The 14,412-nt window shown below is 41.0% G+C and overlaps 2 protein-coding genes across 2 annotated transcripts; one reads left to right on the top strand and one right to left on the bottom strand.

Annotated features, from left to right (window-relative positions):
- Positions 1-157: 157 nt before the first annotated feature.
- tma7 (translation machinery associated 7 homolog) lies at positions 158-3,113 on the bottom strand. Its single transcript, XM_012879916.3, has 4 exons — positions 2,975-3,113; positions 1,615-1,670; positions 1,331-1,418; positions 158-534 (listed from the first exon to the last, which is right to left on the bottom strand). The coding sequence occupies exons 1-4, from the start codon at positions 2,988-2,990 to the stop codon at positions 500-502; spliced, it is 195 nt and encodes a 64-aa protein (XP_012735370.1). The 5' UTR covers positions 2,991-3,113; the 3' UTR covers positions 158-499.
- Positions 3,114-3,117: 4 nt separating this feature from the next.
- ccdc51 (coiled-coil domain containing 51) lies at positions 3,118-11,933 on the top strand. Its single transcript, XM_012879908.3, has 7 exons — positions 3,118-3,242; positions 4,530-4,597; positions 5,729-5,930; positions 6,085-6,222; positions 6,384-6,548; positions 8,707-8,913; positions 10,304-11,933. Exons 2-7 carry the CDS (start codon positions 4,593-4,595, stop codon positions 10,880-10,882), a joined length of 1,296 nt encoding a protein of 431 aa, XP_012735362.2. The 5' UTR covers positions 3,118-3,242; positions 4,530-4,592; the 3' UTR covers positions 10,883-11,933.
- The last annotated feature ends 2,479 nt before the right edge of the window (positions 11,934-14,412 follow it).

Raw genomic sequence — 14,412 nt, 5'->3', positions numbered from 1 at the left:
GCCTTAACCATCATCTTTAGGGTTGGTCAATTTGGATATTGTCCTTACATCAAATCAAAAACTTAACACAAGACGTAATTACAAAAAAAAAACCATTTTATTCACATCTCCCACTTCACAATAAAACAAAAACAGGACTTAAAGATCATTGAGACCATTTGTGATTCTGTGTCACAGTGAAGTTTTTAATGTTGAACATTTTCCACTTAGGAGCTGTAACAATTTATTCTCATTTTTGCCAAAAAAATAAAAACATTTGATTAATTGATAGAGTGAAATCTTTAGGTGTTATGAGAGAGACGACTATTTTTCTTCTTTCTGGCTGGCATGCTCCTGTCTGTACACAGTAAATATGTCATTAAGTGGCCTGAAGTCAGAGCTGGACGAGCTCAGCGCAGGAACGGGGTCTGAATGTTGCAGAGCTCATGTTTATCAGTGAAAAACAAACTGAAGTAGCCAGGCAAGCAGGCAGGAACTAAACAAACATCATCTACACACTTTACTTCTTCCCAGACTTCTTGATCCCACCACCGGCTGCAGGGAAACAAAGAAACAAAGTGTTAAAAAACTGAGCTACAACTGTGACTCTTTTTTTGAGTTTATAGAATTAATGAAAGATTTTCTATGGAATTAGAGACAATATTGGGTTTATAAGTGCTGTTGTGTGTGTTATATGCATGCTGCTACATGCAGCTATCCATACGTTCTATGGAACCATGCATCAGGCCCAAAATATGAACACTACAATAAAACCATCAAAACTGAGAACCCGAGGCATCAAATCAGAACAGCTGGTTCTCCATTACTTAGGTTACATGTTCACATACCTTTACTTTAAGTCTCCATTTGGTAATATATAAAAACCCAGACAAGTGTGACAAAAAGCTGCAGTAAAACTGCATCAACCACATACGAGTTCTCAGGTGTGTCTCTGATATTACAATTTAAACGCAGTAAAAGAAAACCTGACAAACTGGTTTCTATGCAGCGGCTGTTTAGACAGAATGGAGTGTGTAATTATAGCTCACAGCATGGCCTGAGTCTGTCTAACTGTATAATAACGGCTCATTCCTAATGCTAATTAACACTAAACGTCTGCAGCAGGAATCACAACACAAACAGAAAACATCACTGACACCGTGAGCAACAAGTCGGAATATGAGTCAACAATCCCAGATCTTTAGATATGACAGCAGAGCTGATTCTCTATCACTATATGGACTTTCAGCTCCTTTGTAAACCTTAGTGAGGAAGGTTTTGATCAAGATGTGCGTTATAACTTGAATATAAATACAGAATGACTTAATGAAGAGTTTTCCTGGTGTCTCACTTAAAGGTCCTTTTCCTGACGCTTTGGCCTTCAATGCCTCCATGGCCTTCTGTTCCTCCTTCTGCTTCTGCTTGAAGGCAACGTCGTCCTGCAGGAACAAATTAGTTTGTAATAATCCACAAACACATCCTAGTCACAAACACAGGATAACATGCTAATCTTCAGTGAATCTTCTTCATCAGACACTTTAACTGAGGTTTGATAATGCCTCTCGTCTCTTGTTGACAGTAAATATGACCTTGGCTAGATCTTCTGTTACTTAAGTTGTTGATAATGCCACTTACATCATCCATTTCCTTGTTTTGTTTCTTGGGCGCCTTTAGTGGTTTCTTTTTGCCTCCTGAACCAGAGAGAGAGAAAAAAGTCAGGAAAAAAATAAAAAAAATCACCCAACATTCCTGCCGCTTCAGCCTTAATGAGTACAACTGGAAAGCAACACTTCCAGTTTTATCTTCTGTCGTTTAGCAATGAGAAAAACAAAATACAGCGTTGTCACGTCCATACGTTTTAAAAAGGGAACAAAGCCCTTAATCAACTGATGGCCAACCTAATGTTCATCATTCTGGAAACGGTTGTAGAGCTTCTCCAAACAACTGGAGGTCCATCATTCAATACAGAAAAAAACAGCTGAATGGTCATTAATTTACCTTCTCACCATTCATTTAATTTATCTCAAATAAAAACACGCATGGCAACAAATAAGCTGCTAACCAATAGTTTAAATACAAGAGCATGACATGGGCTATTTACAGGTACGAGATGACAGCCAGGAAGAAATGTGTAGATAAAAAAATAAGAACAGAAGATTAATTAATGGGAATTTAAGTCACCTGTCAATCTTCCCAAAAATTTAACCCAAGGCGAGATGGTGTGTTGCTAATAGGACTGAAAATAACAGCATCACCACATCATCATCACAGGCTGCAAAACGCCATTACATGACAGTAATAAAACGACCGAATAGGTTTGTCTTGTTTGGAAAGGTTAAAGAAAAAGCCTCTTTAATATTAAGAATATAGGAGCATGGCTTTGGTTTGTGAAGCTGCATCTGGATTAACCAAAGGCCTTCAGGAATAGAAAAAAAAAACAGTATATCAGTACCCAGACAAACACTGTCAGCCTTAATGAGAAACGATGATTTGGGGGCGGACTGCAGAAACTTGGCCCAGAGAGGACAATCATAAAATACATCAGCAGATCTACAGTAGAATGAGAATCTGTGTTTTACATTGGATAACTCAAAGCTTTAAACGGTGTGAAATGCTCTTAATAAACCATAAGAGATATTCACAAAAATGAATGCCAGAGGACATCCACAGAATGAAGCACAGTAGGCCAACATTTCTGATAAGATGAGCGATAGTTCCTGCAGCTAATGGCGCTAATGGCGGGTCTACAGGCTGCCGAGTAATGGCATGTTGTTGTTGTTTTCCTGATGAATGAGTGTATTTATAGACATTAAACCGACAGCTGATGATGAATAAAAACGGAGGATTTTTGGAGTGAACAGGCAGCCCAGTAGCTCGCGCCTGTTAGCATTTCTTAGCTTCTTGCTAATAAATGTGAAGCGCGCGACACAGAAAATTAGTGTTTTAAAAGTCGGAAATTCACCACGACTGAGTTTAACACAACGAAAAGCCTCACCTTCTCTACCAGACATGGTTAAATCGTTTAAATATTACAAGACAAAACTGAAATTAAAGAAAATCTAGCGCAATTGCGGCTTGTTGTCCGGTTAATCCGCGCTGGTAGGACCCCAGAAGAACTGCCGGAAATAGAATCCCAATTAGGTGCCTGACAAAAAAAACAACATTTGGTGCTAGCTAGCTCACTTAAACATCAGGAGGATAGCTAGTTTTAAAGAAAGTTTATTCCGAGAAACTGCATGCTGTGACAGCTCTTAAGGAAACAGGTGTGTTTATTTAAATACCATTCTCTACAATTTGGAATTAAGACAGACATTTTATCAACAGTTTTGTAATAAAAACGAGGTTATTGTTAGCAATGTTAAGCTAGTTCTAAATGAAACAGAAAACAGTGAAAGAGGAAACTTAGTTTCAGTTAAAAAAATCAATCACTGTGTCTCTTTTAGTCTGTCTGATATAAGCTTTACATATTAAGAGTGTCATGGTGGTGTATATATTTAATCCTTTGTTTTCAGTGAGGTCAGATAGAGGTGTCTGCTAAAAGTCATCCCTGCTGGGTTCACACATTCTCAGGCTTTTCTGTAAAAATAATATATATATATTTTTTTTAAACTCGTCAGAAGTAATTAGTACACCTGGAAATGGGGTTTTCTTTAATTTGCTTTAGATTTTAAGTTATTCTCTTCTTTTAAAAAAATAATACTAAAGCATGTTCCTCCATTTGTCTATTGTGTTTATGACTTTATGCCATATTCCAAGCTTGGTCACATTTTGTTGTATATAAAGGTTTTAAATAACAAACTAAAAATAACTTTTTAAGCATAATCTATTTATAAACTATTGAAGCAAAACTTCTTCCACTCATTCGTACAAACAGAGGGTTTGTAATTAGCAAATCCTGACATTTGTGAAGCTGAAACCAACAAAGTGGCTAGATAAACTGAGGCCAAAGCAGTTACCAGGTCATTTCTAAACTCTAATGACAATAATCCTCTAAATAAGTAACTTGTAAAGTAACCAATATGTAAAGCTGTCATGCGCTTATATTGCCCCATAAAGTCGGTGAGTAGAACAATGTTCTCAAAGCAGCAATCTTTATTAAATTCAGAAAAATGCAGATACATGTTTGCAGTCTCAGCCTCAAATACGAATAACCTAAAGGAAACTCACTTCTTTAAGGCATTTCAATTTGTTAAATATTTAAATGTTAGTTAAGGTACAGTAAAGAAAGATATAAACTTTTCTTAATATGTTACTTTTGCCTAATCAGGACGAAAATATATACCTGACAGTTGTATTAATAGTCTGAAAACATGTATTACTCTATATTTAAATTACATATTTGATCAGCTAACTTGTTTTGAGCTGGAAATTCAAACATTAGGACTTCACACACGTTGAGTTTGGAATTCATGTGAGATTTACTTGCTACTCTGGTAGATCCACAACATCTGTACTTAAACTGAACTGAATTATTTCGATTCAAAAATGAAGAAATGAAAAGCATGATATGTCGTCTCTAAAAAGCCTTTAACTAGATTTTTGTTTTTCAGAGGTGGCTGTTTTTGCGCTGTGGCGAGTTTTTAGACTTCCATCCCTGACTGCTGCCTTTCTCAATGAGGTGAGTCGGTTAGGTATAAATTACAGTGAAGATTTGCAGCTAATTCATCCGTTGTGCCCAAAAGTTTGGGAACTGACACAAATGTTGTTGTTTTTGTCTCAATTCATTGATTATTTTGCAGAATCATTTGATATGCATGAATTCACAACAGAGAGCTTTGTTCTCTTCTAAAGGTGTAGTTAAAAAAAATATTTATACTGGGAAAAGCTGATGTCATTCAAATTATCACGTGGACTGTAATAAAAGAGGGTGGAAGTGCTTGAAATTATTCTTCTTTTATTAACAATTGTTACCTCAAAAAAATAAAATAAAAAATCAAGCAGCCATCATCGCTTTATATCAAAATGGCCTCTCATGCAGAGACGTTTCTGCAACGTAAAAAGAGAGACGTTGGTTACCAGGAAGAAAGGTTCTGGACTTTGAAAAAGGATAAATAAATGGGAAGCATAGCTCCTCCTCAGGTGGCCGCTAAAGATCTGTGATCTCACCATTGCAGAGATTTCTGAGCATCTGAAATACGAGACTGTAAGTGCATTTGCACAGTGAACTATTGCTTTGTGATGAAAAGGGCTGCAAAGAAGCCATTTCTGGCCAAAAAAAACATTACCCAGAAACCCTGCAGGAAGTTCAAAGATGAAGAACAGAAGGATGTTCAGCCCAGACTGGAGTCCTAATCCAAATCAAGTGTAGCGATGCTTTCATCTAGTCTAAAGGCTGGATATTTGGCTAAAGTGTTATTAATGTTGTTTAAAGGCCAAAACTCTGTGGTCAGAACACTCTGCTGATCAGAAACCCGCTGGGATCCTGTGGACAAGTCCTTAAAAGCAGCGGCAGAAGCACTAAGACGACATGAACAGTTAATTTGATGTCTAGCAGGTTAGAGATGATTCCAGAAGTTTGGAAAAAGAAAGATCTCCAGTAGAAATATTGATTCTCCTACTAAATTAGATGCATTTTTTAATAGAAGCTGATAACACTCGTTAAAATCGTTGGACCTGTGTTTGGTACAGCAGCAGAACATGTAAAGAAAACCTAAAAACAATCACAGAAACTTTTTGTGTCAGAGCCAAAACTATCGGACACGACTGCCCTTAAAGAGTTGTACTAATTAAGCAAGTGTTGCTGACTCAGGTACAGAGGAGCTCAGATCCGTCTCTGGGCTCGAGGCTCATGCTGTCTGTCTCGGCACTACCTGCCAGGCAGAACCGCTCAGGTCCGATCCTACAGCTCTGAGCCGCCGCCCCGACCTCCTCCACCCACCGAGCCCTCGCCTCCTGAGCAGAAGGGCACCGCCGCCGAGGCTGTGAAGGAACGCACCCTGTCTGCCCTGCAGGTACACACGGGTAATTTTTTTTGGGTTCCACTGCAGCGGCTATCCAGATTAAAGATTGCAGCACCAGCATGGAAGATTGCTAAACTGCATTTAGCTGTTTATTTTAATCAACGTAGCTGTAAAACATCTGCATCTCCCCTTTTTGTCCCGTCAGCACGCAGGAGAGTTGGGGCGACAGTGGAGCCAGAGGTCGGCGCAGGCGGCCACCGTCACAGTGAACTACTGGTGGGGGAGATACGAGGAGTTCGTTGGGCTCAATGAGGTCCGCGAGGCTCAAACCAAAGTCACCGAGGTCAGGAGAACTGTCAACGCCTTCAGGGTTAATTAGTCTGTACTGATGTGCTGCAAAAAAAACAGAGAAACGTCTTTAAACAGAACCAGTTAACTTTTAATTACCTCCTTTTTTATTGACGGTTTTAAAACACTGACTGACGGCTGTGTGTGTTTGCTCAGGCTGAAGCGGCGTTCATGGTGGCCAGAGGGATTGTGCGTGAGGCGCACATCAGCCTGGAGGCCCTGCAGAGCCGCCTGAAGGAGGTCAGAGACCGGCTGGACAGAGTCTCCAGGGAGGAGGCCCACTACCTGGAGCTGGCCACCATGGAGCACAAGCTGCTGCAGGTCAGCCCAGGACAGAGCCAAAACTGTCGGCTCGTAGCTTTTCTTTTCACACAGCTGGATGGATGAGTCTCTCACACAACAACGCTTTTTAAATGATGCGTTAAAGGCATACTATGCAACATTTTTCAGTTAATTAATGTGTTCAATACCGTTTTGGATGATTAAATGAGTCATTTCAGGTTGAACAAAGGTTTTCTCGGCCGCCCTGGTGGTCTGTGGGGGAAATACCGCACTTGCAATTGCAGGAACCCTCGGCCCGCACAGACAGAAGTCTCGCTTTACGGCGAGAACTCCATGTGTTTTTGCCCTGCCATTCACTATATGCACGCGCGAAAGCAACAACAAAGAACCGCGTGTTAACGTCAAATAAATATGCAAGCATATTGAGTTTTATTATTATTATTTATTTATTTTTTTAATGTTGGCGAGACGGCGGCAGTAGCGTCTCGCCAACATTAAAAAAATAAATAATAATAATAATAATAATAATAATAATAATAATAATAATAATAATAATAATAATAATAATAATAATAATAATAAAACTGGCGAGGCGGCCAAGATAGCGCTGCGGGAAGCTTGATGTTCATACCTTCACTGTGTTAGTCATTGCTTGTACTGCCGTTTTTTCCACTTTTCGTTGCGTTCGCCTGTCTGCTAAGCTCAAAACAACCGCGTCTGGCTTGACGGAGAAACCAGAACAGCTGAGCATCTTTACGACAGTGCACTTTTACTTTCGCCCTCTGGGGGGAGCCTCGCTGGAAAATCAACCCCGGTTGCATAGTATACCTTTAAATCTGAAGTTCACTAAGTGGTCAAAGTTTGTGGTCAGAGCAGAGAAGTTCAGAGCAGAATAAAACTAGAAGGCAAAACGTCAGACAGCAGAGCAGAATGTGGTGCAATAAGAGGCTTTATGTGTCCCAACATGCAAATGATTGGCGACAACCAATGAGGTCGCCTGGAGAGACAGATCTTTCTTACTCCTCAGATGTGGAGCTGAGACGATGTGAGAGGCACTGAGCTTTCCACGCTGTGATTGGCTGTTCATCCACAGCAGAGTACAGAGCAAGAGGCCGGCTTTGCACTGCAAATAGATCATTGCTAGCTCTCACCTGCAAAGCTGCGCGTTCTCACCTACAGTGAGGCATTTTTGTTGTGGTAAAACCAACAGTGAAGCTAAACTCGGCAGAGTGAGACGGAGAGGAAGAGACACTGTGGTCCAGGCGGCAGAGCAGAGCTTGAGAAGGAAGCCGGGTTCCTCTGTTTCCTGCTGGGTGGATAAATGGCTCCTGGTGTTTAAATCCCGTCTGGGAACCTTTCAGCTTTGAATGGAGCTCCTGCTTCTGAGCCTGACATGAATGCATCATTTAATACTTAAAGTGGTAATTAGAGACATTAATTAGTAGGTATGAGTTTGTCCATCAGTAACCTGGTTTAATGAAAGTGTAAAGTTTGCATGTTTACATCCAGGCGACTGTAACTCGGTGTGTACAGTAGTGCTGGACGATAATTCAGTAACGATACATATCAATCGATGGACGTGTGATTCAATTAGGGTCAATAAGGGAAGAAAAAGGGTCAATAAAAAGTTTAATAGAATGACAGTTTTCCTTCATTTTGCATTCTATCATGTAGGTTAATATTACATCATTACATCCTCCTAACCAATCACAACCCAGACCCAGGAACCAAGCTCCGCTCCCTTCAGCGAATGTTCAGAATGTTTCAACATTTCCACACTATTTTAACAATATAATATTAACAACAAAATAAATGGGTTTTAGCCCAACTCGTACCTACAGTCAACTTTTAACTAACTATAAACCTCTCATGGCAAAAATAACATAAAGCCATTAATATTAAAGATGAACTTCAGTTACGTTAAGGTTTAAGTTCATTAAGTTCAGTTACAAAAGTTTATTAAATAATAATAGTATTTATCACCGTACTGACCGCAGGTACAGACCAAACAGCAGGGGGCGCTGTTGTCATATTTAGAATAATTTAGAAGGCCTGGATATTCTGGACAAAAAAAAAACAAAAACAAGGAAAGGCTCTTCCTGCACGCCTCCTACAAGTACCATCTGTTTAAAATGTAGCTGTATAAAATCAAACCCTGACTGATAAAGAAGCGCTAACCTTTCGTTTCTGACCACAGGAGGAACGGCGTCTGCGGACGGCGTACGAGAACGCAGAGGGTTCGGAGAGGGAAAAGTTTGCCTTGTTCTCGGCGGCGGTCAGGGAGAGCCACGAGAAGGAGAGGACGAGAGCGGAGCGCACCAAGAACTGGTCGGTCATCGGCTCTGTGCTCGGGGCCCTCATCGGGGTCATGGGATCAACGTACATCAACCGCGTTCGCCTTCAGGTAAAACGACACGCTGGCACACTCTGTGCGCTCTGATTGAACTGAAGGAGGCTGAATGTGAAACCTGTAACCTTAATTACTAAAAAAAAGGAGCATAAAGTAAACGTGGGAACTGCCACGGGGATAAAATGACAGTTTTAAACAATTTCAAAGTAACAGCGGTTGCTTTTCTATGATTTGTTGCTGCCCTCTAGTGGCAGTGTTATGTAAATGCACCAGTTGGACCGACCGAAGCAAAAGAAATGTAATAAAGGTGCTTGGGCTGGACGATAATTCAATAACAATATATATCAGTGATAGAAAACAAATATATAATAGTTAATATATCTTTCAGCCCTAAAAGGTGCGCTGTCTGGCTTTCTCCGTCTGAACAGCAATAATGGCAAAGACTAGTATGTGGCATCAGCATGACGAGATGTTTCACCGCTCTGCTTCAGAGCTCATTTAGGGAGCCGACCGTTTGCATCATGGAGAAGCCCCAAAGGTTGCCGGTTCAAAAATCTGACTGTCACTCTGGGTCCCTGAGCAAAACACTTGACCCTAGATTGCTCCCCGTGCGTCACCCAGCAACGTTCCTGAAGGAAAGGGTTAAACACAGAGAGACAGTTCCCCTCTGTGGGACTGGAAAGGGAAATATTAATTAATATTATTATTATTATTATTATTATTATTATTATTATTAGTGGCTCAGACACCCGTATGTCCCGTTGAAACATCCAACAAAGTTTTAACCTTCAGCGCTTTAGGCATAAACTATTCACACCCCTAACAGGTTTAGATTTAACACTTTCATTCAGCTGATGTTTTTCTTCTTCTGATGATGATGATGATTTAAAACTAAACATAAAACTATAATGTAAAAAAAGAAAAGAAAATGTTTGCTTTTATTTACGCTTTATTAATAGAAATAGCATTTCAGTTACTATATAAGTATTTATACGCTACTTGATCATCAGTGCCAGATTATCAACTTTAAGACAATCACACTCTTCTTATAATGTTTCCTCTGGTATTTTGATGATTTATCTTTAGGCTAATCTTTAACACATTTTCTCCATCAGATTTAAGGCGAGTCGCTTCAAGACGTTAATATAACCTAAAGCCAGAGGAAAGATTATTTTAAACCTAAATCTGCCAGGGGTGTGAATATTTTAACTGGCATTGAAGTGAGTAATACAGGCCACCATGAAGCTTATAAACATGCGTGAAATGCATTTTGTTTAACAATAATAATAATAATAATATGGGCTCCATTCAAGTGAAAGTTACAAGGAAAAGTGGTAAAATATCCAGACATCTTAATAAACATTACTCAGAGTGTACAGTTTTGAGCCTGTGTGTATAATTTTAAGGCTGTAAATCTTATGATGGCGTCGTTTTGTTTTTGCAGGAGTTGAAGAATCTTCTTCTGGAGGCTCAGAAAGGTCCAGAGAGCCTCCAGGAGGCGCTTAGAGTCCAGGCTGGGAACCACCGCTCCCAGCAGGACGAGCTCCGGCTTCTCATCGACAGCCTCAGGGTCACTCTGGCTGAAACCGTCTCACAGAGGAGCGGCGCCCCCCAGGGGAAGACGGGAGCGACCGCAGCAGCGCCCGCCTTTTCTCCTTCGGCCCTTAAGGACCTTCAGGTCCACCACCAGAAGACGGAGTCGCTGCTGGAGTCGCTGCCGGCTCGGCTGGGTCAGCTCCAGCAGGGCGTGGGGAAGGTGGAGGATGAACTGCTGTCGGTGAGGAAGCTGCTGGAGGCCAAACCGCGGACTGAACCACAGGCCCAGACACGAGCTGCTGGCTCGCAGAGACCAGAGGCAGCGGACCAGTGGGGGTCTGAGAGGGTGGTGAGAGGCCTGGAGGACACCAAGAGGACGCTGGGAGAAGGAATCAGGATAAACAGCGTCTATAACGCAGTGTTTACCTACACCGCCGCCGCCATCACCATCTCTGCTGTGTACCTGCTGCTCAGAGGAACCGGCTAAACTGGATCAGGTGCTGGGGAGTAATAATACCAATTAATTATGATGTAATACTGAGTTTAATGAGACCAGCTGAATAAACAGCGTACAGGCGTCCTTTTAAGTTCATCATCTGCTGTTTGCTGCCAGCAGAGAGGCCTAAAAAAAAAAAGCATCAGTAACTTTTGAATCCCTCATGGTGCCTGGAGTCGTGAGACGTGGAGCTATTTATCACGTCCAGTCATGATTATTAGGCTGGAGCCACATGGGACCATCCATCAAAGCTGCAAACGTCCTGCAAAACATCTGATCTTACATTTATAATCCACTCTACCTCTGCTGCTTTTGTAACATTAGCTCTCACTGTTTTGCTTTTTTCGACTCGGTTATGGAGAAATTGTGACCAATTATATACAGTAAGACGGCACCAGGGGGTGGTTACCTCCTATTTGATGATTAATATAATTCATCACCTAATAATCTGCTGCTGCTGACAGACACAGAAAGAAGTAGTTAGTAGGATTTAATCAGGTCTTCAGGACACGCCTCACTTCTAACCTGCTCATTATTTTGGCTGTTATCTCTGAAACCTGAGTATTTCTGACTAGAAACCACTTTATTTTATTTACACGAGGTAAAACAGTTGAGTTGGTGAACGGGTTTGAATCAACAAGTCCCAGGTTTAGAAAAAAACCTGCTCGACTGACTGGTACATTCCCAGTTAATCCCTAAAAAAAAAAGGAAATATTTAACTTGACTCAAATATTTAACCATCACAGCCTTGGGAGAAGTTCATGAACTGAAATGGAGCGGAGCAGCACAGAAAACAGCTTTACTGGAGATTAATCGAATACTTGAAAGAAGGACAGTAAAGACACTAGTTATAGTCGCCTCACAAACCTCTGAAGGGGCCTTTAATTCTCAATTTTAAACTGTGGATTATGAGCAAACTAAAGTATATGTGTTCATGCTTTGGAGGCTTTTTGCAGCAGTGGAGGCTCTCAGATCCTGGAGTACTTGAACGCATCTCTCACATTGTGCACTGGTAACCCCTCTATAATAAAAGGTCGACTGGGAAACACTCTGTCTGGTTTTTGTCTTCTGTTAAAATCGCTGCATGGCTGTTCAGTTCCTGTAGCAACCAGCAGGGGGCGGCAGCGCGGGAGGAAGGAGCAAACGCGGTCAAATTCAAAGCCTTTATTGTCACTGCGCATGTGCACAACAAAACTAAAAGCTTACGTCACAACATTAAGCACACGATAACAACAAAATACAGGAAAGTTTTTTTTTTTTTTTTTTAAACACACAAGGTGTAACATTTAAAGTGCAGTGTGCCAGCTTAGGTTTGCCTGATTACAGGTATGTTATTGTTGGTTTATAAGTTTAACAGTAGTTTGATAAAAACTTTTTAAAAATGTGTACGGCACCTTTTATTTTCATGCAAAGTAATCTGGTTTATTCCCTTTCTTTAGTCTATATTGAGACACAATTTAAGCATGTTTTGAGCAGAAATTCAGGAAAACGCCTTGGGGCGTTGCACACAGAGTCACCTTCAAACTATGTCACAATATTATCACCTAACATGCAACGCCTTGTACAAGTAATTACACCTCTTAAAGGGGACATATCAGGCAAAATGCACTTTTAATCACTTAAATACATTTTGTTCTGTCCTCTGAGTCTCTAGCAGTGCAGCAATTCTGAATGTAGCCTGTCCAGGAGCTGCGTAGATATCGTTATGCCTTTTTTTGGGTCATATTTTTAAGCCATATGTAAGTGAAGGTATTTGCTGTGGAACTTGTAAACAAGGTCATGGACTTCCAGCTTAACAGTGTTGTGAACAAATCACTGCATGAAGGTGCCAAAACTTTCTCCAGCTGAACATAAACAAAACTGAAGTTATTATCTTTGAAGCTAAAGAGGAATGAACCAGAGTCAGCAGCAGCTTCAGTTATTACAGCTGCAACCTAGAGATCAGGCCTGAAATCTGGGAATAGTGATGGACTCAGACCTGAACCTTCAAAGACACATAAAGACGGTTAATAAGTCAGCCTTCTACCACCTGGAGAACGTTAACCAGGATTAAAGATCTGATGTCCCAACCAGATCTAGAGAAACTCATCCATGCACTTATCTTTAGTAGAACTGATCACTGCAACGGTGTTTACACAGATCTGCCCAAAAAATCAATCAAACAGCTGAAGCTGATCCAGAACGCTGCTGTTTGTGTTCTCATTAAAACCAGGAAGATGGAACACATTGACCCGGTTCTGAAGTCCTTCCATGGCTCCCTGTATCTCAGAGAATAGACTTTAAAATCCTTCTGTTAGTCTATAAATCCCTGAATTAGCACCTAAATCCATCACAGACTTGTTATCAGGGCATCAACCCTCCAGACCACTCAGGTCTTCTGGCTCCAGCCTGCTCTGCAGAACCAGAACCAGAACCAGACATGGAGAAGCAGCATTTAGTTCCTATGCTCCACTGATCTGGAACAAACTCCCAGAAAACTGTAAATCAGCAGAAACTGATTTCCTTTTAATCCAAACTGAAAACCTCCTGTTCAGAGCTGCTTTCAGCCATAATAACAGGAACCCTGACCAACAGATTTAATGTTTATTGATGTTTTCACCTGATATAATTGTCTGTTACTGGTCTCACAACCAGTGACCGTTTCGATGTTTGATGTTTTTTATGTTTTCATGATGTAAAGCACTTTGATCCGCCTTGCTGCTGAAATATGCTACAAAGATAAACTTGACTTGACTTGTGAATCCGCCATTTTTTTTTTCTCTGAGCAAGAAATAAAAAAAATCAGCATCCTTCTGCTTTCGTAGTAAAAGCAGAAGGATTCTGAGGCTACGTTCACACTGCAGGGAAATGCAACCCAAACCCAAATCTTTTTACCCATAAATGCGACCTATAGCTGTCTTTTTCACGGCAGTTACTACGGCCCAATTCCGATCTTTTCACACCCAAAAATAAATATCCGATCTGTGTCACTTCCATATATGTTACTAATTCGGACACGCATCAGATTTCTTTTCCCTAAGCGTCTACAGTCTGAACGGTCATGTCACATTTCATCCGTCTTTCACGTCACTCTCCTGTCTCCAGCTACACATCCACACACAGTAATAGCAGCTAGCGCTCCATAAGGGATCGTTAATGGCGGCGCTGCTTTCCTCTCAGCTTACTTTGTCTCGCTATGATGTGGTTTTAACATTGTCGGCTTTCATTGCTCAACAGCTTTCTAATAATAACAAGGAGAGATGCATATGGGTCGCGTTGCGTTCTTAAACCGATCAGACAGAAGTCTGACGGTGGGCGTATTTAAAGGCATACTATGCAACATTTTTCAGTTAATTAATGTGTTCCATACCGTTTTGGATGATTAAATGAGTCATTTCAGGTCGAACAAAGGTTTTCTCGGCCGCCCTGGTGGTCTGTGGGGGAAATACCGTACTTGTAATTGCAGGAGCCCTCGGCCCGCAGTCACAGGCTCAGAAGTCTGGTGCATCGCGAGAGTCGGTCTTGCTTTACGGCGAGAGCTG

Source organism: Fundulus heteroclitus, chromosome 20 (genome assembly GCF_011125445.2).
Source record: "Fundulus heteroclitus isolate FHET01 chromosome 20, MU-UCD_Fhet_4.1, whole genome shotgun sequence".
Lineage (NCBI taxonomy): Eukaryota > Metazoa > Chordata > Actinopteri > Cyprinodontiformes > Fundulidae > Fundulus > Fundulus heteroclitus.
This window is presented reverse-complemented; position numbering and strand designations above follow the sequence as displayed.